At 42.1% G+C, this 25833-nt stretch overlaps 1 protein-coding gene across 1 annotated transcript in view; it reads right to left on the bottom strand.

Annotated features, from left to right (window-relative positions):
- The window catches only part of LOC126470156 (probable C-mannosyltransferase DPY19L1), a 216823-nt gene that overhangs the window by 7434 nt on the left and 183556 nt on the right, over window positions 1–25833 (bottom strand). Inside the window, exon 11 of the mRNA XM_050097774.1 lies at window positions 7265–7373. Within this exon, the coding sequence (XP_049953731.1) occupies window positions 7265–7373 (109 nt within the window). The remainder of the gene's footprint in view (window positions 1–7264; window positions 7374–25833) is intronic.

The following is a 25833-nucleotide window of genomic DNA, read 5'->3' as shown; positions in this document are numbered from 1 at the left end:
TCCTCTTTCCAAGAAATGTCTTAACTTTTTCCTAAAACTTCATCTTTCAAAAGACATCAGTATTCAAAATTTTCATGTTCCAGAATTTTCCACTCTTAAAATGTACACTCCTGGAAATGGAAAAAAGAACACATTGACACCGGTGTGTCAGACCCACCATACTTGCTCCGGACACTGCGAGAGGGCTGTACAAGCAATGATCACATGCACGGCACAGCGGACACACCAGGAACCGCGGTGTTGGCCGTCGAATGGTGCTAGCTGCGCAGCATTTGTGCACCGCCACCGTCAGTGTCAGCCAGTTTGCCGTGGCATACGGAGCTCCATCGCAGTCTTTAACACTGGTAGCATGCCGCGACAGCGTGGACGTGAACCGTATGTGCAGTTGACGGACTTTGAGCGAGGGCGTATAGTGGGCATGCGGGAGGCCGGGTGGACGTACCGCCGAATTGCTCAACACGTGGGGTGTGAGGTCTCCACAGTACATCGATGTTGTCGCCAGTGGTCGGCGGAAGGTGCACGTGCCTGTCGACCTGGGACCGGACCGCAGCGACGCACGGATGCACGCCAAGACCGTAGGATCCTACGCAGTGCTGTAGGGGACCGCACCGCCACTTCCCAGCAAATTAGGGACACTGTTGCTCCTGGGGTATCGGCGAGGACCATTCGCAACCGTCTCCATGAAGCTGGGCTATGGTCCCGCACACCGTTAGGCCGTCTTCCGCTCACGCCCCAACATCGTGCAGCCCGCCTCCAGTGGTGTCGCGACAGGCGTGAATGGAGGGACGAATGGAGACGTGTCGTCTTCAGCGATGAGAGTCGCTTCTGCCTTGGTGCCAATGATGGTCGTATGCGTGTTTGGTGCCGTGCAGGTGAGCGCCACAATCAGGACTGCATACGACCGAGGCACACAGGGCCAACACCCGGCATCATGGTGTGGGGAGCGATCTCCTACACTGGCCGTACACCACTGGTGATCGTCGAGGGGACACTGAATAGTGCACGATACATCCAAACCGTCATCGAACCCATCGTTCTACCATTCCTAGACCGGCAAGGGAACTTGCTGTTCCAACAGGACAATGCACGTCCGCATGTATCCCGTGCCACCCAACGTGCTCTAGAAGGTGTAAGTCAACTACCCTGGCCAGCAAGATCTCCGGATCTGTCCCCCATTGAGCATGTTTGGGACTGGATGAAGTGTCATCTCACGCGGTCTGCACGTCCAGCACGAACGCTGGTCCAACTGAGGCGCCAGGTGGAAATGGCATGGCAAGCCGTTCCACAGGACTACATCCAGCATCTCTACGATCGTCTCCATGGGAGAATAGCAGCCTGCATTGCTGCAAAAGGTGGATATACACTGTACTAGTGTCGACATTGTGCATGCTCTGTTGCCTGTGTCTATGTGCCTGTGGTTCTGTCAGTGTGATCATGTGATGTATCTGACCCCAGGAATGTGTCAATAAAGTTTCCCCTTCCTGGGACAATGAATTCACGGTGTTCTTATTTCAATTTCCAGGAGTGTATAAGGGGCATTCGAAAAGAAATGAGCCAGAGGCATAATTACAGAAGCCAGTACCTGTATGTTAGAAGTATTGACCTTGGCTGTTGAGACACTTGTCCCACTGTGACACAAGGTGGTGAATGGTTGTCTCGTAAATTCCCGGGTCTGCAATGTTAACCAGTTCCGCAAACAGTTGGACGTCGTCGTCCGAGGCGAATTGTTTGCCCCCTCAGAGCCTTTTTAAGGGAATCAAAAATGGAATAATCACTGGGAGAGAGGTGCAAACTGTATGGAGGGTGGCTGCGAACCTCCCATTTGAATTTCTGCAGGAGTGCCGCAACTATGTTGGTCATATGAGGCTTTGCATTGTCGTGGAGCAGAATGACCCCACGGGTGATATTGCCTGGTCGTTTTGATCGCTTGGCGAAGCATGATCAAGGTTTGTGTGTAACACTGGGCATTCACTGTTGTCCCATGCTGCAGGAAGTGAATCAGAAGAGGGCCATCTTGGTCAAAGAAGAACATCAGCATAACTTTTCCTGCACTTGTGAGGATGGCCTTGGCTGTTTTTGGTGGTGGTGGTGACACTGGATGCTTCCACTGGAGACTTTGTCGTTTTGATTCTGGTTCGAAGTGATGAACCATGACTAATCTCCAGCAACCACTCGTGCCAGGAACACATTCCCATCCCAAGCATAGCACTGAAGATGAGCAAGAAGTGGGCCATTCGACATGGTTCCTGGTGTGGTTGAAGACTGTGGGGCACCCATTGGGCACACAATTTCCACATGTGCAGTCATTCCATCATGATGGTGTGAACACTTTCGATGCTCAATCCGACCATGGTGGCTATGGCTTTCACTGTCACTCGGCAGTCCTGGGTAATGAGTGCATTCACCAGCTGGATGATGTCATCAGTAATGCAGTGTGGTGCTCCAGACTGTGCATCAACGGCTAACAACATCCTTCCTTCCCTGGCGCGCTTGTGCCATTGTGCCATTGTACACTTGTGACATTCGTCGATGAATGTCTGTCCTTCCGCTGTCAGAAAACGAATAACACCTCTTTGCTCTTCTGTTGACGCCTCCATGTCACTGTTTGCAATGCGACTGGCAGCGTTGGACGATTGATGCATAGTCACCAATGATGCATAGTCGCGTGACATACACGCATGCACTTTAGCAATGGGCTGTGAACTTCCATGCTCTCGTTGGAACCACACCTCATTACACATGCCACAATATTACCCTCCTGTCACCTGTTTTGTGCATTCCAGACTCTGGCTCATTTCTTTTTGAATGCCCTTGTATTTCTTTTCAAAATTCAGTACCACAGTTCCATAGCTTTGATTTCTCTGATTCCAAAAGTGCCTGTTTACATTAAAATAACTTATTAGTTTGCTGATTATTCAAATCAGAAAATTTCACTTCCTCAAGATTTTACTAGAAAATTAAGGGAATCCCCTTTTTGTTAATATTGCTCTCCCACAAAACAGTACTGCTACTTTGGCAATTTCCTAATTATACAGCTATTAGTTTAACAAATATATGGCACTATTGTATCTTTATCTCTTTTAATCTTTCTGCTTTTTATGTTATTATTTAACATGTAATAAGCATTATTTTACCATTTTGTGATTCCTGTATTATGCATGCCTATAAATAGGAGCCGCACACAAAGTCTTAGTTCGTGTTCAGCAATCATTACATTAATATCATGTAGTCACCCAATACCCAACAGTCAATTTGTAACTATCAGTACACACCAAGCTATTAGAATACACAGTTACTAAGTCGGTGCCTGGGAGAGAAAACATAAACATCATGTAATATTCAGTACAGTCGCATAAAGTAATGTGTTAGTCTACCACCAGAGAATTTGGTGATATGGTGCTAATTGGTGTAACTTAATATCTGGTTCGAATTTGGAGACTCTTGCATATTACAAAGCTGATCATCACATAAGGAATGTTGTGTGCAAATAACATTATGACATCTAAAATCTATTGCTGGAGTGTGGTACACTTTATTTAACATGTTCAACAAATACATTAATAGCAGGAGGACATTCCATAAGTGTTAGGTTGGTAAGCTTACACTGATCACTTAGTAACCTTTATTGTTTACATTTGGAAATTCCTCTTGCTATGTTTTGCTTAGACATTTTGCCAAAACTGCATTCTGTTGGTCACACAGTGGCTGAGTTTGATGAAGAGTGCTGATACATTTTGCATAGGATCCCATCACAAGATACATACTTTACTCCATAAATCCAATGATGCCAGTGGTTACTTCAGCAGCTTGTTGTGTAGACACATTTCCTCTACTTTGGACTATTTATGGCTGAGACTTCATTTACTCACAATGGTATTACAAACAGCAGGAATAGCCATGTATGGGATCAACAGAACCCTAACATGTCATATAATATTATAACATTCTGAGCTCAAACCAAATGAGATATCATAAACAGAATGGCCTCCTCCAAGCTAATGAGCAGGAATTCCAAAAACATCTATCATGCCTAATGCAAGTTTGACTTTACTCAAATGTCATCCTGAAAGTGATGGACCAAGGCAGTAGAAAAGATGGAATATTTCTTGACTGTCAAAAAGTGTGACTATGAACCATATCAACACTTATTAACATAAGTAAAATCCTATGGGATGTCAAACGAAATTTGTGATTATACTGGTAATTTCTTGGTAAGGAGAATGCAGCATGCTATCTTGGATGGAGATACAGAAGTAACTTTGTTCATATCTGATGGAAGTACGGTGGGACACTTGTTGTTCATGTTGTATACTGATGACCCAGCAAACAATATTAACAGCAACATTAGATTTTTTGCAGATAATGAAGTTATCTAGAAAAAAATTGCACAAATATTCAGTCAGATCTTCTAAAATTTCATAGTTGTGCTAAGATAAACAACTTGCTTTAAATGTTCAGAAATGTAAAATAGTGCACTTCACAAAATGTAGAAAAAACAAGGAAAGAAGATTGGGGTTTAAAGTCCCATCGACAGCAAGGTCATTACAGATGGAGCACAAGCTTGGAATATTTTTGTTAAGAATAGAGAAGGACATCAACTGCGCCCTTCCAAAGGAATCATTTTGGTATTTGCCTGAACTGATATAGAGAAATTACAGAAAACCTAAATCTGGACAGTTGGAGGCAGATTTGAACCACCATCCTCCCAAATGAGAGCCCAGTATGCTAACTACTGCACAACCTTGTTCTTTACAAAATGTAGAAACATAAGTATTCCATGACTAGGATATTAGTGAGTCACAACTGGAATCAGTCAACCCATACAAACATATAGATGTAAAAAAGTGGAAGTTATGATGGAATTATCACACAGACCCAACCAGAGGAAAAGCAATGCAAGTGGAAAACTTTTATTCACTGGTAGGATATTGGGAAAAAGTATACAAAGGAGATTGCTTACAAAATATTCATACATCTCATCCTAGAACATTGCTCAAGTACGTGGCAACCACACCAATCAGGTCATACAAGGGGTAATGAACATGTATAAAGAAGGGCAGCGCTTAATGGTAATTGGTTTCATTGACTCATGGAAGAGCATCACAGAAATGCTGAAAAACCTGACTGGAAAGATGCTTGAAGACTGACACCAACTATTGTGCACAAAATCTACTTACAAAATTTCAGTACCCACTTTTAAGTGAGGAATCTACGGCTATACAAAAGCCCTCTATGTACCATTCCCGTGAGGACTCCAAAGACAAGATTACACTAATTACAGCATGCACAAGGGAAATTAAATAATCATTCTTTATGAGCTTCAGACGCAAATGAAATGGAAAGAAACCTTAATGTGTGATACTATGGGAAGTATCCTCTGCCAAACACCTCACAGTGGTTTGCAGAGTATGGATGTATATGCAGATAATTCTATCACATCACCAAGCACACTTTATTGTAAATGTCTACGACATTGTATACAACCATCTTATTGAACCTTGTTTTCCACATCATTGCTTGTATAGTAATGTCAGTCAGTTATTGCAAAATGTTTTAGCTGAGTTGTCACAAGATATATCTTTAGTTGTCTGTGAGAGGATTTGGTTCCAGCACAATAAAGAACTACCTCATGTCAGTGAGGAAGTTCACAGCCATCTTGGCACAACACTTTTTCATTTACTATATAGAATTCTAATATCATTTATTTGAGACCCCAGTGGATACAGGTAGGTACTTAGTTGACAGGAGTGTTGCTGCCTGTGATGTTATTCACAACATAATTTTGAAACAGGCCAGCAGAATATGATATGCTGATGTTGGGCATACACTGAGATTGGTGGCCATCATTTTGAACAGCTTTTCTTAGCAGTGCAGTAGCTGCTAAGAACTATACAACTAATTTACACTGGAAAGTTGAACCTGATTGTTGTACTACAGTGGTGTAAAGTGTAGGTTACTGTAAAGAACATGTACAATACATTAATATAAATAAAATGTAAACAATAGCAGGGGAACATATAAATGTTATCAATCCTACTAGTTTTTGAAAAGTATGCATCAATAATACAATATAAAGAATCAGTGATGCTAGCTGATTCCGGCCATGGCAGAGATTTGTACTACCACCTGGAGTGATTCAATTTAGCTCTACGGTACCAGTTTAGAGCAGAACAAAGGGCCAGAGACTCTTGTCTGTATACCTTTGAAGTGTTAAAAACAATCTGAATCACATGAAGGTCTGTATATCCTACATGCTCATTACTGACCACACTATCAGGTTCACTACCCCAATATGAGAATACTTTATAAGTAAATGTGGAGTAATTTCACACCCTTTCTCCATAGAAAAACACTTTCACCTTCATAAACAAACCTAAGTTGCAAATTGCCAGAAAACTAAATACAGCTTGATTCTGTGCAGCCATATCTGCAAACTCTCCTCCAACCAATGAATTTATACACCTTCAATGGTGTGTCTCCTCAACAAAATATCACGAGCCTATGTGAATAGCAGATATCCTAAAGGAGACAATTTGGATTGATATTATGCAGCCTGTTATTGTTTGCAAGGATCGAGACAATTGTGTTGCATTCTGCTGCCTATTACAAAAAGGTTGTGAAGAACAGATAACAAACCTGTCTGGCTTTAGTTTCTCATGGATGTGATTGCTCTCTCCTGTGAGTACTCCTAGTTATATGAAATGAGACCATGGTCACAAAACTACACTCCAGGGCACTCAGTGGCATTTGTTACCTAATGGGTCAACAAGTCAGCTTCTACTTTGCTAGTGATGTATCTGCTGAACTGCAGTTTCAGTGTTGTGTGTTCACTTGGCATAATGTAGCTGCTGTGTGTTTATGTGTGTGTACTCTAGCTCATTAAAGGACTCATTTGAAAGCTAACAAAGTCTTCATGCTTCCTTGTGCCTCTACTCTTGTGCTTCTACTATTCAATGAGTTGTCTCCTTTGCCCCTAGTTCTGCTACAATTTTCCTTACCATGTTACGGACAAAAATTGGTTCTCCAAACTGTACCTTTTCAATGCACCTTGGCTTAAATTACAGTAACTCATTACACGTTACTACTTCTTATTCTGTTTTGTTTCTTTTTCAGCCTCTCGGAGTATTACCTTCAATACAGCTCCCATTGTACTTTATGTTTGTACCTTAATTCTAATTTATTCTCTGTATATTGAATTCCTGCACACACTAAAGTTGGTTAAGAAAAAAACTAAAGTAGGAATAATTGCAAGAATCACATTTACCTCTGATGCCTCTCTGGTGTTCCATGTTTGAGACTCCTTTAATGCTCATTAGCCCAACAGCTAGTGCAATAAGAGCACAATGAACTTCTATCCTCAAAGAAGAGAAATACTGAAAATGAAATACATCATTCACATCAAAAATTCATATACACTTACATTATTACATTAAAGAAGATGATTATTATAAGTCACAATTTTCTTCTCGTTATCCTCCAATTTCTGGTCATTTAAGCAGATTTTATAGTGAAGACCTCCACTAGAAAATTTGACATTCAGATCCAATTGATGAAAATATCACCAATGACACCCACAGCCAAATTCATTCTGTCCCAACCTTGTACTGGAAGAAGAAGGAAAAAACTCAACACTGGATTATCCAGTTGTTTCACTCACAAATTTGTGAGCACTTTGCATACAACTAATTTCTTTTACATGAACATAATCATGAATTCAGTATTTTAGCCCTCTCTCTGTCATCCTCTGTTTTGGTGCCAGTATGATCGGCGAGTGACTGTACAGAGGATTTTGATGCTTAATGACTCGTGATGCAAGCACATTTCGACATCCCACTACTGAGACACAATCAATGCCTCCAGGGCCTGCCACCACTTATAAAAGACACGTGCCTGGGGCCGAGTGATGCTGCAGGCTGCCTCATCCCACCAGCCAGCACTGTATGTCCTGAGAGTAAGAAATCTTGATGCCTCGCATCCGGTACTCTAAAGTTGAGAAGTATAAAATGGGTGCAGACTCAAAGACCTTGAAAGGCAGGAGAAAAGGGACATGTTTTCAGATGAAGGGATAGAGGAGACAACTGGATGCCTGCACAGGACATGGGAAGCCAATGTGAAATGGATGATATACAGTTTGCTAAGGGAAAGAACACTTGCTTGCTATGCATGCCTTCCTTTTATCACCCATGTTTGCCCTCCTGCTGACAGTATAGTGGACAGAATAGTATAACTGTTGTGACTCGATGATCTTTCAAAGTGCCACCGCGCAGTTACGCGCGTGCTCTACATGCGCCGCTGTCTGCCAGCCATGCAGCAGCAGCGCCACCTCAGCGGCCAGCCAGCCAGCCATCGCTACACTCGGACTCAGTGATGATTTGACTGTTAAAGTGACACACGTCTTACTAGATCTGTGACTTTCATGTATTGCGTTGTCCTTGAAATATATTTGTTCAACTTGAAGTTACAACAATTGGCGACGAGGTAGTGAATTTTTCTTTTTCATCGTTGACCCACGTGTTTCCATGGCTACTTTAGAGCAACTTTTGCAAGGTCACATAGAACAGCAAACGCTTCTCACAAATGCGATTCGTGATTTCGTCGCGACATCCAATGCGCGGCATCTCTCATCGTTGTCTCTACCTCCTTTTCCTCCTTATGACGAGACAGTGGAAGACTGGTCTGATTACAAAAAACGTCTTCGACAGCACTTCTTGGCATTTTATGTCGCGGACGACCAAACATGTAAGTCTCTGTTCCTTTCATGGATTTCACCTCAAATGTATCGGTTGTTGTCGCAATTGGCTCCTTTAAACGATCCTGCATCTTTGTCCTTTGCTGAGATGTGCTCACTTCTGTCCGTTTATTTTCAAAAGCATACGCATGTGGTAGGCTCTAGTGTTGCCTATTATCGTTGTCAAAAACAACCAAATCGATCCTATCGTGCTTGGGCTGCTGAACTTCACGGCCTCAGTAGAAAGTGTCAATTTGTTACTGACGTTCACAAAGAATCCTACGCCGATTCCATGGTACGAGATGCTATTATCCGGTCGGGGCCTGACAAAGAAGTTAGGCAATGTGCCCTTCAGTTGGCAAATCCGACTCTAGATGAAGTCCTATCCATTGCTCAGTCTTTTGAAATTTCTCGTGCTGCTGGAGCGCAAATAGAGGCATGGGGTGACGTCGGGGAAATACAACCTCTGTGCGCTGTTGACGAAATGTGTGGCATGTCCTTGCTGGCCGACATGGCCGCAATACGCTCCCAAGTGCAGCCTCGGCCTAACTGTAAGCAAATCTCTAAGAAACTGCAGCAAAACCCACCGCAACTTCCTTCATGTCCGCGGTGTTTTACACAACATTCACGAGAGGATTGTCCACAATGTTGGGCCATGTGTCACAAATGCAAAAAAAAGGGTCATGTGTCATCCGTTTGCAAATCCGACCGCATACATGATGTTCATGAACATGGCGCTGATTCTGATTCTGTGTTGTCTGTCAATTGTACTTCTTCCCTTTCAGGGAAGTTATTCCTCACTGTCCAAATACTTGGTCGAGATGTTCGCATGCAGGTGGATACTGGTTCTGCTGCCACTATCATCAGTTCTCAGACGTATCTTCAGTTGGGTTCTCCAATCCTGTGACCTGTCACTAGGCAATTACGGACATACAATAAACAGTCTCTGCATACTTTTTCATGTCTTACAGACTGCCGGTCTTAAGTATAATCTTCAGAAATCAAAATTTTTTCAGGCATCTATCATGTACTTGGGGTTTCAACTCTCTCGGGATGGTATTCGTCCGCTTCAGCAAACTGTCACAGCGATCGATGCCCTTCCTCACCCTACATCTGTTAAGGAACTGCAGGCCGCCTTGGGGAAAATAGCATACTATTACAGGTTTTTACCGTCTGCTGCTTCAGTGGCTCAGCCATTGCATTGCCTGTTGCATAAAAATGTGCCTTTTCACTGGTCCGCGTCATGCGATGCAGCTTTCCAGACATTGAAGACTATGCTGAAACAGGCCCCGTGCTGGCTACTTATCGACCTGGCCAACATCTTGTTCTTGCCACGGACGCCTCTCAATACAGGGTTGGTGCAGTCCTTGCACACCGTTTTTCTGACAGTTCTGAAAAAGCCATTGCTTATGCCTCCAAAATGCTCACGGATGCCCAACAAAAGTATTCTCAAATTGAAAAAGAAGCTTTGGCCATTATTTATGCTCTTCATAAGTTGGTGTTTTTCTCTATAGATCCAAATTTCATCTTGTTATGGATCACAAACCACTTGTTTCCTTGTTCAATCCATCAACGACACTTCCCAACAAGGCTGCACACTGCCTCCAGTGTTGGGATCTTTACCTGTCTCGTTTCTATTATCAGATTCATTTCTGGCCAACGGCTCAACACGTGAATGCTGATGCACTGTCTCGCCTTCCCATGGGTCCTGATCTGGCATTCGATAGGGACGAACTTTTGTGTTTCCACCTGGATGTTGCCGAGCAGCGGGGTTGTGGACGGGTTCCCCATCACCGGGGACCGGCTGGCGGCTGCTATGGGTTCTGACCCTACCCTCTCCCGGGTTTTACGCTGCATTCAGAAGGGTTGGCCAGATCGTCTGCCCGCTAAGACTTCTGTTCCGTTGTGGAACTACTACGCTTTGCGTTACCGCCTCACGGCTAGGGATGGTGTTATCCTCCTTTCCACCGAAAATGCTTCACCGCGTGTTGTAGTACCTGCATCTTTGCATGCTTCGGTCTTGCGCCTCCTTCACCAAGGGCACTGGGGTGTGTCTCGCACAAAATCTCTGGCGCACCGTCGTGTGTACTGGCCCGGCATCGATTCTGAAATCACACACATGGTCACTGCCTGCTGCCCTTGTGCGTCATAGGTCGCCGCCCCAAAGTCATCTTTGTCACTGTGGCCTTTGCCTGAGAAGCCATGGGAGTGTATTCATGCTGACTTCGCAGGATCTTTTTTAGATACTTATTGGCTTCTTGTTATTGATGCCTACTCAAACTTTCCTTTGATTGTCCATTGCACGTCAGCTACCACCGCGGCAACCACCAATGCTCTAGCTCGCATTTTCTCTTTGGAAGGCCTTCCCTCTACTCTTGTTACTGATAATGGTCCGCAATTTGCCTCTTCCGATTTTGCGGATTTTTGTGCCCATCACGGCATCATGCATGTCACGGCCCCTCCGTTCCATCCACAGTCAAACGGTGAGGCTGAACGACTGGTCTGCACATTTAAGGCTCAGATGAGGAAACTCCTGACTTCTTCTGCTGCTGATGATGCGCTTCTCCAATATCTGGCTTCTTACAATTTCACCCCCATGGGTGACCACAGCCCGGCTGAGTTCTTACATGGCCGACAGCCCCGCACGCTACTTCATCTTCTGCGGCCTTCCACCTCACGGCCGCGGGTGCCTTTGCTTGGCCGGCTCACCGCCGGTGACCTTGTATGGGTAAGGGGATATGGCAGGGGGCCAAAATGGAATCCTGGCCACATCTTACGACACTGTGGCTGACGCCTGTATGAAATCCAGATGGACACGGGAGTTGCAGTGCATCATTCGGAGCAGCTACGGCCTTGTGTGCCAGCAACGCCTGTTCTGGATGCCGCTACACCACCTTCGGCTCTACCTGATGCTCGGGATCCTGGAATCTCTCATTACTCACAACACAGTCCTCTCACCATCATAGCGGTGCCAGCACAAGAACTGACGCCAACAGGAGACGTGCCCATGCAGGAACCAGATGACCACCATCTGTTGGAGCAACTCCACTCGCCTCCTTCTCCTACGGACACGGACACATCGCCCATGTGTCCTGTTATAACAACCGGACTTGCCGCAACAGGCAGATTGGTGCATGGGGCCCCAGCAGATTCGACCCCCACGGCTCCTGTCATCTCAACCCGTTATCATCAGGGACACTTCCGTCCTTACGGGAAGCCTCCTCCTTGAGACTTTACGGCCAGTCAAACAACACCTATGAACATTAGCAACCTACAGGCCACCTCCATCAAGACCTGTGCAAGAACTTCAAAGGGGGGAAAAGTGTTGTGACTCGCTGATCTTTCAAAGTGCCGCCGTGCAGTTATGTGCATCCTCTACATGCGGCGCTGTCTGCCAGCCATGCAGCAGCAGCGCCACCTAAGTGGCCAGCCGGCCAGCGGTCACTAGAGTCGGACTCAGTGATGATTTGACTGTTAAAGTGACACACGCCTTACTCTGTTTACTAGATCTGTGACTTTCAAGTATTGCGTTGTCCTTGAAATATATTTGTTCAACTTGAAGTTATAACAATAACCAATGAATTCTCAAGATGGACTGCAATGAAATGTTTGCAGCTGCAAGGGGAAGTGACGGATGAGTCGAGAGGCAACAGGACATCCATTCTTAACTGGCAACATCCTGTGTGCCCAGTGAAGAAATTTCGGCCACAACATAGCACATGAGGTCATCCAGCCATGGGAATCACAGGCTGTACACAATGTTTAACAAGAATGGTGAGCAATAATTTGATTGACCAGAAGAGGAACATAAGCTATCCAGTGAGATGTATGGCCATGCCCAGTGTGATAGCACTGGAAAATGCAAATAGATTGCTCTGGAGAGGACTTGTTAGAAAGACAGGAAAGAGGACACTTGTCATCCCGATGGAAAAGGGGATGCTTCCTGCCGAGAGTCGAGAGATGACACTTGGCTGAAGAGTGTCTTCTGTCGCATCGACAATGTGGTACATCAGTGCCAGACACACCTTGCCCATTGACTCCATGCCACTACACAGACATGTCACCAGCCATCTGCAGTGCATCTTCTGTCACACTAAAAACAGCCCGACCATCGCCTGACAAAAATGCATGACAGTACTCTCATCAAAGACTGCCTGCCAGTTCTGTTTGTCACGTAGCAACCATCATTTAAACACTCTGGTAATGACCCCGAGAATCTTGTAATTGATAATGAGTAAATTACTGTCTCCTTTTTCATGAGTAAAAGTAATTTGTAAATTGTATTTGAATAACCATGATCCAAAGCCACTTTTATTTCTAAAAATAAATATTTATGACTAATCTCCTTACATTCTTGCACCTGGAGCTCCTTATTCTTTTACACAATTTGCAAAGGACATCTGCAAGTGCAATTTAAGATACTGCGACCCCTTTTACTTAATATGTGAATGCTGCACTCAGCAGCAGTTTAACATATTTTAATTGCCTAAAACTTTGACCACTATAGACATTACTTCTTACATGCTGTCATTACATTTCACTTTTGAATTACTTCAGTGCTTCTAGTATTGCTAATCTTATTCTCATTTTGGCTTCATTCTGCTTTGTTTCCCAAAAATGCTTTGATTTCACTTAAATCATTCATTTTAATAACTGTAGTCACTGATGCTGTAACAGCCTTATGGTCACCGATCTGCGTCCCTGCATTAATTGAATCAAAAAGTTTGACACTCTTAGTTACTAGGAGATCTAAGCTGTCACCTTCATTAGTTGGTTCTCTAATTAGTCAAGATAATTTTCAGAAAATAAACTGTGAACAGTTTTGCATAAATCCCTTTTTCTGGCAACCGTTTTAATCAAGCGACTTTCACACTCTATAGCCCATAAGCTGAACTCTTCCCCATCACAACATATTCAGAAAATTTAGCCACAATATTCTACAGGTTTTCTCTGCAGACTTCCACCACTATAAATCCTGAGGCATAAAGTCTACAAAATCATATGATTACCATATTTGACCACCTTTGAGGTTTACCTTCACCATGATTATTTCACATTCAGGAGCTCACTAGATACTATAGAGTTCTTTACAGCAATAACAGTATACCACAGATGTTGGTGTCCAGCCCATTCTTGCAATATAGATTCCAATCTGAATTTCAGATTTTACTATATTCAGTTCTCGTTTATGCCTGCTTCCTGCACCTAGTACTATGTGAACATTAACTGCTGATAAGGGACAGTTAACTAACACCACATTAACATTTTCCCTTTTTGGTCTCCAAGAAGAATGAAACTCAAGCTTATCTGGAGTCCTATCAATAGTTGTTCTTGTCACACATCATTTGTAATACAAAAACAGAAAAGGAGTAAATCATAGTGGTATCAAAATTTACGTCAACCACACGATAAAATGTGGCTTGTACAGTGTAGAAGTAGATTGTGAAAATGGTTAAAACTGCTTAAATGTACTGCTGTCTCTTTTCCCTGGGGGCAAAATATCATAATCTGCAATAAGATATTCTATATCAAATGAAATAATTTTGTTATGGCTTAAGCAGAATCTGTTTTTAGAAGGATGAAAGTGTTGGAAGCTCTAGAAATGATTATTACCTCTAATTGTGATTTAATTCAAATCAAAAGATGTACAATCCTCTTAATGTGTAGACCAGGAATAAATTACAGAAAGACAGGAAGCTGACTTAATTAAAAACATAAAATACATACTGATGATGGAAAAGGATAGTTTCATTGCCTTTCACAATAGTGATATTGGAAAAGCCACTCTTGTTAATTGCTGTTAAACAGAGGGGAACACATCCATGGAAAATATATGTTTTCTGATTTTGACAGGATGTACTAAGTTACTACAAATGTTAATCACCTGTTCTGCTTAACAAAGAGAGATGAGGTGGTACACAAAGTATCATGCTACAGTGTGGTGGAATATTTTTAAGGGCAATATAACAACAATGTCTTCAGCGCCCCTCTAAACTGTTGTGGGATGAATGTGATTAAAATTCATAAAACACACACACACACACACACACACCATTAAATCAGTCATGTTTTAAAACTCTTCCTTGAAGAAGAAAGCTAAAAACATTATATAAGGCAAAGAAAAACATGATGATAAAGTCCAAACACAGTTGTGGACATCAAATCAAACAAAACATGTTGGAAAAGCACCACTGTGGAGCCACAGTCACAAAAACAATGACAGATCAGTGATGAGTGCTTGGAAGTTTGTCCAGAAGCAAAAGTGTTTAGATGTGTCCTAGCAGTTCAATTATGTCTGCCTGAGTTGCTGATCACGTGTTGCAGAAATTGTGATTTGAGAAAAAAGTGTATTTACACTCCTGGAAATGGAAAAAAGAACACATTGACACCGGTGTGTCAGACCCACCATACTTGCTCCGCACACTGCGAGAGGGCTGTACAAGCAATGATCACACTCACGGCACAGCGGACACACCAGGAACCGCGGTGTTGGCCGTCGAATGGCGCTAGCTGCGCAGCATTTGTGCACCGCCGCCGTCAGTGTCAGCCAGTTTGCAGTGGCATACGGAGCTCCATCGCAGTCTTTAACACTGGTAGCATGCCGCGACAGCGTGGCGTGAACCGTATGTGCAGTTGACGGACTTTGAGCGAGGGCGTATAGTGGGCATGCGGGAGGCCGGGTGGACGTACCGCCGAATTGCTCAACACGTGGGGCGTGAGGTCTCCACAGTACATCGATGTTGTCGCCAGTGGTCGGCGGAAGGTGCACGTGCCCGTCGACCTGGGACCGGACCGCAGAGACGCACGGATGCACGCCAAGACCGTAGGATCCTACGCAGTGCCGTAGGGGACCGCACCGCCACTTCCCAGCAAATTAGGGACACTGTTGCTCCTGGGGTATCGGCGAGGACCATTCGCAACCGTCTCCATGAAGCTGGGCTACGGTCCCGCACACCGTTAGGCCGTCTTCCGCTCACGCCCCAACATCGTGCAGCCCGCCTCCAGTGGTGTCGCGACAGGCGTGAATGGAGGGACGAATGGAGACGTGTCGTCTTCAGCGATGAGAGTCGCTTCTGCCTTGCTGCCAATGATGGTCGTATGCGTGTTTGGCGCCGTGCAGGTGAGCGCCACAATCAGGACTGCATACGACCGAGGCACACAGGCCAACACCCGGCTTCATGGTGTGGGGAGCGATCTCCTACACTGGCCGTACACCACTGGTGATCGTCGAGGGGACACTGAATAGTGCACGGTACATCCAAACCGTCATCGAACCCATCGTTCTACCATTCCTAGACCGGCAAGGGAACTTGCTGTTCCAACAGGACAATGCACGTCCGCATGTATCCCGTGCCATCCAACGTGCTCTAGAAGGTGTAAGTCAACTACCCTGGCCATCAAGATCTCCGGATCTGTCCCCCATTGAGCACGTTTTGGACTGGATGAAGCGTCGTCTCACGCGGTCTGCACGTCCAGCACGAACGCTGGTCCAACTGAGGCGCCAGGTGGAAATGGCATGGCAAGCCGTTCCACAGGACTACATCCAGCATCTCTACGATCGTCTCCATGGGAGAATAGCAGCCTGCATTGCTGCGAAAGTTGGATATACACTGTACTAGTGCCGACATTGTGCATGCTCTGTTGCCTGTGTCTATGTGCCTGTGGTTCTGTCAGTGTGATCATGTGATGTATCTGACCCCAGGAATGTGTCAATAAAGTTTCCCCTTCCTGGGACAATGAATTCACGGTGTTCTTATTTCAATTTCCAGGAGTGTATTTTAATTTTTGTTTTCTTTCTGTCTTAGTTCACACTTTCTCGTCTATCATATGAGGGTGAGCTGAAAAATAATGCCTCCGAATTTTTAATTCTGTTGTCAATATTGGTTGAGGTATTACTTGTCACACATATTACTTCATTGACTTTCCTGCTTTGCTGAAGCAAGATGCAACCCTCTGCCAATAGGGGGCACTGAATTGTACCATGTAACATGCAGCATGTAACATGTCGGTGCATGAGAAACAGCATGCTGTAATCAAGTTTCTAACCAAAGAAAATGTGCCTACAACTGAAATCCGTAGAAGACTGAAAGCTGTGTATGGTGGTGATTTTATTGATAGCAGTAATATGTGATATTGGGTTGTTTGTGCTCAAAATGAAGGAAATAATAGTTCTAACCTCAATGTGTGTGACAGAGCTCTGAGCAGACAACTGCGCGTGACAGCTGATGAGACTCATTGGAAACGAGCTGATGAATTCATCAGACAAAACTCTTGCAAAACAGGCCATCATTGCAGAACTGCAGTACAGAAAACTGTGTGCACATCAGGTGACTATAATGCTCACCCCTGACATGAAACAGAGGAGACTACATACCTATGAACAATTTCTTTTGTGTTTTGAGCATGAGGATGATGGGTTTCTTAATAACATTGTGACAGGTGATGATAGCTAGGTTCACCATTTCGATAGCAAAAACAAGACAGAATCAATGCAGTTCCACCACAAAAGATCACCAACATCAAACAAGTTCAATACCATGCCATCAGCAGGGAAAATCATATTCATACTGTCTTGAATGTTCAAGGTGTGGCACATTTCGAATTCATGCCTAAAGGCACCACCATAAACTCTGGAGGTACTGCGAGACCCTCAGGAAACTGAAAGCACAAATTTAAAAAGTTTGTCCACCCTGTTGATCAACATGATGATGTCACACCTCAAAGTCAAACAATTTACAGTGATGGTATCAACAAACTGGTCTCTTACTGGAAGAAATGTTTTCATTGCCAAGGTGATTAGGTTGAGAAATAAATTTGTAGAGATTAAGAATAAACATGTACGATGTTAATAAAGCTTGTCTTATTTAAAAAGCTTTAAGGGTTGTTCAAATAAAAGTTCATTCATGTTCTCTACACATTAGCAAAAATTAAAACTTCTCCCATACAGCTTAATATCTCAATGCATTAATAAAATGATGGTATTTTTAGTGTAAGTGATTTAGTCAAGATTCATGCAGTAAACATCGCAGAAAATTTGTGTCTACTATGACTAGCCTGGGACAGGAATTTAATGTTTGCCTTCTTTGGCTGCTCAGAGGAAATCATTAGGTACTACAGGTAGTAGCTGAGGCAAGTTAATCTAAATGCACATACTTCAATGACGTTGTGGCTGATAAGCTGTTGTTTTATAGCCACAGCTCCACAATGGCACATTTCTGACCTATGACTGCCTGAAAACTTTTGTTCCATTCAGTGTACCCTACGTGCTCTGATCTTATTACCAAGCTAAGACCGCAGTTTTTTGTGGCAAAATTCTTGAATAAATTGATTTCTTTGTTACCTGTCAGCATCATGTCCATTTCCAATGCCACTAAGGGTGTAGCCACTGTCTCAGTTAAATTTATTGTAACATATTATTCAGAGCTCAATGGCTTCTTTGATGATCCCAGTAGGTAGACACATGTGATTTTAGTTTTATCAAACATAATAGTATGTTTAACAACAATGGAAATTCCTGGATGGATCAATGCACAAAATAAAGGAAAGGTAACCATTCACCTATAGTGTATCAATGCATAGAGCACAGAAACATGTAAAAAAACAGCATTACACCAGCTTTTGAGCACTAGTTGTTCTTCTAGCATAAGAACACACATTCCCACACACAACAACACAGACACCCAAGTGCACATTCTCATGGCCATGGCAAGACTAATTATTGATACCGCAGTATTGAAAGTAGTTGACTGAGGTGATGGAGCTGTGAAGGGGGTAGGGAGGGATGCAAGGAGAGGGTTGGGAAGGATGCAAGGAGGGGGTAGCAGGAAACAGGCAGGTCTTTGTATGGACGAGTCTATGGCTGCACAACAAGACAAAAATAGGGCTGTATTCTTTTCGTCTCATGCGGGCGCGCGCGCGCGCGCGGGGGTGTGTGTGTGTGTGTGTGTGTCAATGCACGCGCATGTGTTTTCCATTTCAGAAGAAGGACTTTTTGTCCGATAGCTTAAATGTTTAGCAATCTTTTCATTATGCCTGTCTGCAACTCTAATGTCCCCTCTATGTGGTGTGTAGCAATCTATCCTTTCAATTATTTTCATGAATTTTAATCAGATTTGTCTCATAATGGTTTAAAGAGGTACTGGAGACATTGGTTTCATGTTCCCTCTAAAAATAGACCAACACTACATTGTGACATGATACATAAGTGTCTCAAACTCATCTATCTCAGGAAAAGAGATACTTTATCAAGTTGTACTTTACTATGATTGATACCTTCCCTTGACAATAATAAAAACCTATGGTGGCATCCACGCTGGGTTGAAAAAAGGAATGGCTCAGCTCACACCTCCACTTTTCTACCTGTCTTGGGTTCACTGACTCTAGATGTGGCAAGAATTAAGCAGCATTCAAATGCGAAAAATGTGTTGGTTCCATGAGTAGCTGGGAATGGCTTATAACATACCAAGTGGTTATAATTAAGGTGCAGCTACTCCATGGAGTGAAACTTGGCAGATATGCTAATGCATTATTGCGGAACTGATTGATGCTGGTAAAAGAATTAGTTCCAGTGCAGGCGCAAATCTGGAGCTCTACAGCATTTTGTCAATGTGTCCGGTACTCATATTGAACAAATTGTGTAATCAGCGGTTAATAATAAAATCAACATTATGCCATTTGTCCTTTTCTGCCCACATCACATTCCTAATCTATTACATATGGAAACATGTCTATATGTCTTGGTACTCATATTGAACAAATTGTGTAATCAGCGGTTAATAATAAAATCAACATTATGCCATTTGTCCTTTTCTGCCCACATCACATTCCTAATCTATTACATATGGAAACATGTCTATATGTCTTTCTCGCATTCATAGCTCCAGATTTTCACCCAGTGTCCAAAATTGGAATTAATATTTTTCCTTTGTAACTCACTTCTGCACTAACACATCAGAATATCTACCAAGTTTCATGGCCATTTGATAATTACAACCCACACTGGAGCTCTATGAGTACCTGTACTTTAATTATAACCACCCAGACATGACCAGATTCAGTCAAGTATGTTTCAAGAGATTTAATTCAATCAAAATCCAGTATACATTCCAGACTTCCTACATTTATGAATGATATGTCTCGACACTATCTTCTCATCACTCTGCCTACCTTGAAGTTCAGATAATTCCTCAGTAGGCAATGAAATCAAGATCTTTACAATTTGCAACAAAGATTGTTCCAATGTTGTCCCCACACTGGAGACTGGTTCATGCTTGGAGTTTATGGCATTAATGCTCAACAAATTTCATAAATTTTCCTTAAGATGTCCACAAGTCAGCAACAACCTGAACACACCTGTAGTTTGAAGAATGCAGTGGATGCAACAAATATTAACCCCATCCCCACACATAGACACATATCATGACTTGAAGGAAACACAAGTCTCACATGCAACTTATAGTAACCAGAATCAGACATGGCCAGGAGACACTGGCCGACTGGCCTGAGGGCATCGAAATGGTGAATTGCTGAAAACCACATAATAAGGACGAACAACAAAGACAACATGACAGAATGACAAGTCTGGAGAGTGAACTAAATCAACAGCCTAGATGTAGCAAAATCAAGAACGAAGCAATGCTAAGTACAATGAACAATACGAGAGCATAATCTGAACACAACTGACATCTGGGCCCCTGTGCTGCTAGCTCTATATTTGGGTTGTTTGGGGGAAGAGACCAAAAAGCGAGGTCATCGGTCTCATCGGATTAGGGAAGGATGGGAAAGGAAGTCGGCCGTGCCCTTTCAAAGGAACCATCCCGGCATTTGCCTGGAGCGATTTACGGAAATCACGGAAAACCTAAATCAGGATGGCCGGATGTGAGATTGAACCATTGTCCTCTCGAATGCGAGTCCAGTGTGCTAACCACTGCGCCACCTCGCTCGGTGCTAGCTTTATAGTGCAGCTGTGAGCACCGATAGGCTGGCGTGGAGGATGTGGCCTGTGCCTAGCATTGAGGTGATGACAGCAGTGCTCACAAATATTAGGAGTGCTGCTTAGCAGCTGTTATAATGGTCCACACATTCTGGCAGTCTTCCAAACTCACTGGGCTGGGACACCAGACAACTTCTGATTTCAAGTAGCAGGCAGAAATGACATATGTATTATCTGTGACAAAACTCCTTACTTCCACAACATGTATGATAAATTACACACAAGTACTTCATTATTTTGATCCCTAAATCCCACAAGATTGATTTAGCTGGAAATGAGTGATGGCTGTATAGATTTACAACAAGTAGAACTTAGTTGCAAACTAGGTCAAGCCATAGGTATAACGATGGTACTGGAGCCTGCAGAGTTCTCCCCTTACAATTTCATAAAAAAGGCAGCAAAAACATCATACACATGAACAGTTAACATTCACACATAAATGCTTCTTGGGGAAAGGTATAAACACTACAGTTTCTACTCGATTTGTCCCTGTTTTAAGAGTGAGATGCATGCTGATGAAAATTTATAAGCAGACAAGATTTAAAGTAAGTGCCCACTAGAGACTGTTCTTTTGGGTATTTAAAGGCAATAATGTACAGTCAATTCAGTATAATATATAACATTTTTCACTGAAGGATCACATTTTTATTTGTTAAGTTAATTGATAACTTAACATTTCCACGTATTAAGTAATAATCAATGCCCATACAGTTATTATCTTGTAGTAGGATAACTACCTGGTCAGCATAATCTTTCTTCAGCCTTCACAGTGAATGATGTCCTTTCTCCATAAATAGGAATACCTTACCTTGTATAGAATTTTGTTTAAATGTGTGAGAAGGCATTCTTTCTAATGAAATAACAGTTATAGCTGTCATTTACTTTATCAGAATATTGCACCATGTCACAAGCCAGATTAACAACAAGAAACACCACAAACCACCAAGAACATGGCCTCAAGTAAGTTTGATCTTACAGGTGCCCTGACCATACCAATGGCAAGAAACAAACATAACAAAAATCCTGAAGACACAAAAGTTTCATCTAGAAAACAGAAGTGTATGACAACTTTTTGTGGTTCAGAATTTTCCCACTTCCTCTACTTTCTCATTTCAGTAACAAGATCATCAATCACTCTCCTAGTAACTCTTGGGACCCTACATCTATGGGATGCCTGTCTTCGCTGAAGAAAGTCAGTGTGTGGCTTAAGCAAAAAAGAGTCATCTAAGTTCCCAGACCTGAGGGAAAATAAGATGTGGCAATATATACTTGCCATTTTCCATGTCCTCAATTAATTTTATGCTCTTATTTAAATCTTTACAACCTTTTCGCATATTGGAGCACATCTTTCCAAATGTGCTTCTTTTGTTTCTGAAACAAGATGTGTATTATTAACAACTTAAGGGGAGTTAGAATGGAAATTATTTTTTTTCACATTTTGGGATTTTTATCTCATTATAAAATTTGCAATTTTCCGGATAAAATGATTTTTATATATATATATATATATATATATATATATATATATATATATATATATATATATATATCACTTATAAACTCACATGGGAAGTATTTTATTTTATTTGTTTTTTAAATAATCTACACTGGTTGAAAATGTTAAAATTTTCATGTGAATTACTTCAAGATCTAATAAAATTGGTAATTTTTTTATATAGATTGCTGAGTTATAAAGCTCATGTCCAGAAGAGGATGGGCACCAGGTTGAGGAAGTTGAAACAAAGTTTGAGAGACAAGAAACATTCTGATGGTAAAACCATAAGAGGCAGGGTGACAGACAAAATGTACAGCAGTATTATGGGATGGCCATTAGAAATAATACAAAGGATTTGCTGAAAATGAAGCAGACAGTATGGGCTACCTTCTTCCACAGACTGTCACTGAAAAACCAGTACACCACCTTTGCCCTTCTGGACCTGATTCATGGTGCAATTACCACAATGTTCCGCACTCAAACAGTTCATACAGCCACAAACATTCCATCCCAGCAGCAGTCATACATATCATAAAAGCTATTTACAGAAACCTGACAAATCCTGAATTACTGAAGAAGTGTCTGCATGGTCTGACTCAAAATCCTAATGAGTCATTCAATAATCTTATATGGACTCTCTTACCAAAAAATGTTTTTGTTGGAATGAAGACACTAAAGTGGGGGTTCAGTGATGCTGTCATTGCTTTTAAAGATGGCAACATTGGTAGGGTGAAAGTGCTACAGCATATGGGAATTAATCCTGCAGCAAACTGCATCAGAGAACTTGAACGGATGGACAAGGTTCACATTGATAAAGCAGAGTGTAAAGCACAGTTGGCCACTAAGGAGTCCAGAAATAAGAAAAGAACAAAAAACTAGGAAAAAGATCAAGGGGATGATCTACAGTATGGTGCAGGGTGCTTCTGAGTGATGAAAAATAAAACACTAAGCATATATTAAGTGAGTTACAGTCTTTTGAAACTTTAGAAGCCATTTCCGAAAATTTATATTTTCTGTTGAATTTTTCCCTAAATCTCAGAAACCACTTCGAGTAGAGTATTCAAATTTTCAGGAAATAATAACATACATATCCTGAGTATACTGAACTAAAAGAAGAACATAATGTTATGTATAATTAAAATTATTTAGGATAACATACAAAAAAGTACACAAAATTTTAACCATGTAATTAAAAAACTGTATTTCCGAAAGCTGTTTCTGAAATGCAATTATTGTAGTTCAGTAGACTCAGATAATACAGTTTAATGTCCTGTAAAAGTTTCATGTCAATGGCTACAGTGGTTCCTGAAATACGGGGAAACCAAGTCACTATCAATATTTTGGAGGCATAAAGTAAACTGAGTAAATGACAGTGTTGTAGAATGTGACCTTTGTTCTGCATGGCAGGTATTCAGATTTGGCATATGTTGCCAGTTGACTGTTTGTTACAAAAGCCTGCCTTATTCACAAAATTTTCTGTCTAGACTACACTTTTATTTCTTCTAACCACATGTTTCAGCAGTCTGCAATCATCAGATGTGAGCCTCATTGCAAGTTTGCTACCTCTGCAGCCATGACTATCCAATTATGTCAAAGGATTCATTTACACATTGTAAAAAGCATCCTCAACATGCAAGGGGTGTTTAATAAGCAATGCAACACATATTTTTCTGAAAGCAGGTTGGTTTCATTCAGGATTCATATACACCCCATTATTCTCTGCTCTTTTGGATTCAAAACTCTATTTTTCAACATAATCTCTGTTCACCGCAACAGTCTTATGTCAACTTACCAGGAGGGCTTGTACACCTGCATGGTACTGCTCTACTGCTCAATGTCAAAGCAAACATCTGACTGCATAAATAACTTCCCCATCACCCACATACTGCTTCCAGTGGAGTACATCCTTCATTGGGACAAAGAGATGGAAGTCAGAAGGTGTGATATCTGGGCTATAGGGTGGATGAGCAAGAACGGTCCAATGAAGTTTTGTAAGCTACTTTCAGGTGCACAGAATTGTGTGAGGCTTTACATTGTCATGGAGAAGGAGATGTTCATTTGCATTTTTGTGGTGATGCATAAGAGTGTCCACACTTTCCAACACTGCAAGAGAGACAGCTGTGTGTGGCTGGCATGCAGGAGATTGAAGAGGTTGGTGCGAACTTGTTGCAATGATTAAAGATGCCTTGCCCAGTGACTCGGCATGCTTTTGTTCACTGCCAGGTCTTCATAGCCATTCTGTGATGATCTGGTTTTCCTACAAAAGAAACTCAATGATGCCTCTCTCCTTGGGATTCACCTCCACTACAATCATTATTGAAGGTTACGTGTAGTACTGCCACCTATCGGAAGTCATGAAACTATAATGGCTGAAGCAGGACTATTCCACAATGTCCCACAACAAATTCCATATTTTTTTTTTTTAACCACAACTGGCCGAGATAAAAAATGTGTTTCATTACTTACTGAACATCCCTTGTAGTTGGACAGTCATTACTGTGAAGGTATCAAAAGCATGCAATGAGGCTCAGAGCTGATGATGGCAGTCTGCTGAAATGCATAATTAGAAGAAATAAAGGATGATCTAGACAGAAAATTTTGTATATAGGAGAATTATAGTCGCAGGTATCTATAAAGACTTTCTGTCTTCCATTAAAAAGCCTGTCTGATCTTCCTCAAGATGTGCTCTGGAGATTTTTCAAGGCTTGTTGACAAAATCATTTAAAATGTCATAGATATGGCGTTGAGGAGGTACAGGCTTTGGTAGTTGTTGCAGTGTATCCTTTCAACCATTTTTGTGAACTGGACATATAAAAACTCCTTTATGTTCTTTAAAAATTTTGTTGTGTTCCATACGATATTCCAGCTCGAACCACCAGCACCACTCTAATACAGGGTGATGATATACTGTTTTATTCAGTCTAGTGCAAGAATGGATCATCTGCCAAGCTTATAAATGAAAATGGGATGGTGCAGAACTTAACACACATCATCAGTGGTTAACATGGAAATGGGGATGAGATAGTGGTGGTAAATAAAGACAAAGAAAAGATGAAAATGTGGCAGAAGGCATCTGCCAGCAGGCAGATCATGAAATGTAATACTTAATCCATGGTGATGTCAAGGATGCAGATACAACTACAGGTGCGTTATGATCAGTGGAGAATTTCAAATAGCTAGAATATTGGTTTGGGCCCCCCCCCCCCCCCCCCACACACACACACACACACTAACACTGAATAGATCCAGCAATGTGTCAAAAGGTACAGTATTTCTCAGAGAACTACATAAGCTATAAAAAAGACTACTCAATTAAATAAATGAAGTAGATAGTGCCAAGTTTTTGGGGAAACAGATAGATAACAATCTTAACTGGAACATACATGCCTTAGAATTAATCAGTCACTTTAGTTCAGCTACATTTGCAATATGAATGGTTTGTTACAGCTGATTTAAAAATATAAAAATTAGTTTATTCTGCATATTTACATCCACTAATGTGTTTTGGAATAATTTCTTCAGTGGAAACTCAATGCACAAGTTTAGCAAAGGGGTTGGACAGAAATATGGAAACACCACAAGAAATGCATCCTTGAGCATAAATGCAGATGCTAGCCA

Source organism: Schistocerca serialis, chromosome 3, assembly GCF_023864345.2.
Source record: "Schistocerca serialis cubense isolate TAMUIC-IGC-003099 chromosome 3, iqSchSeri2.2, whole genome shotgun sequence".
Classification (NCBI taxonomy): domain Eukaryota; kingdom Metazoa; phylum Arthropoda; class Insecta; order Orthoptera; family Acrididae; genus Schistocerca; species Schistocerca serialis.
The sequence above is the reverse complement of the archived record's forward strand: the minus strand, read 5'-3'. Positions and strand labels throughout refer to the sequence as shown.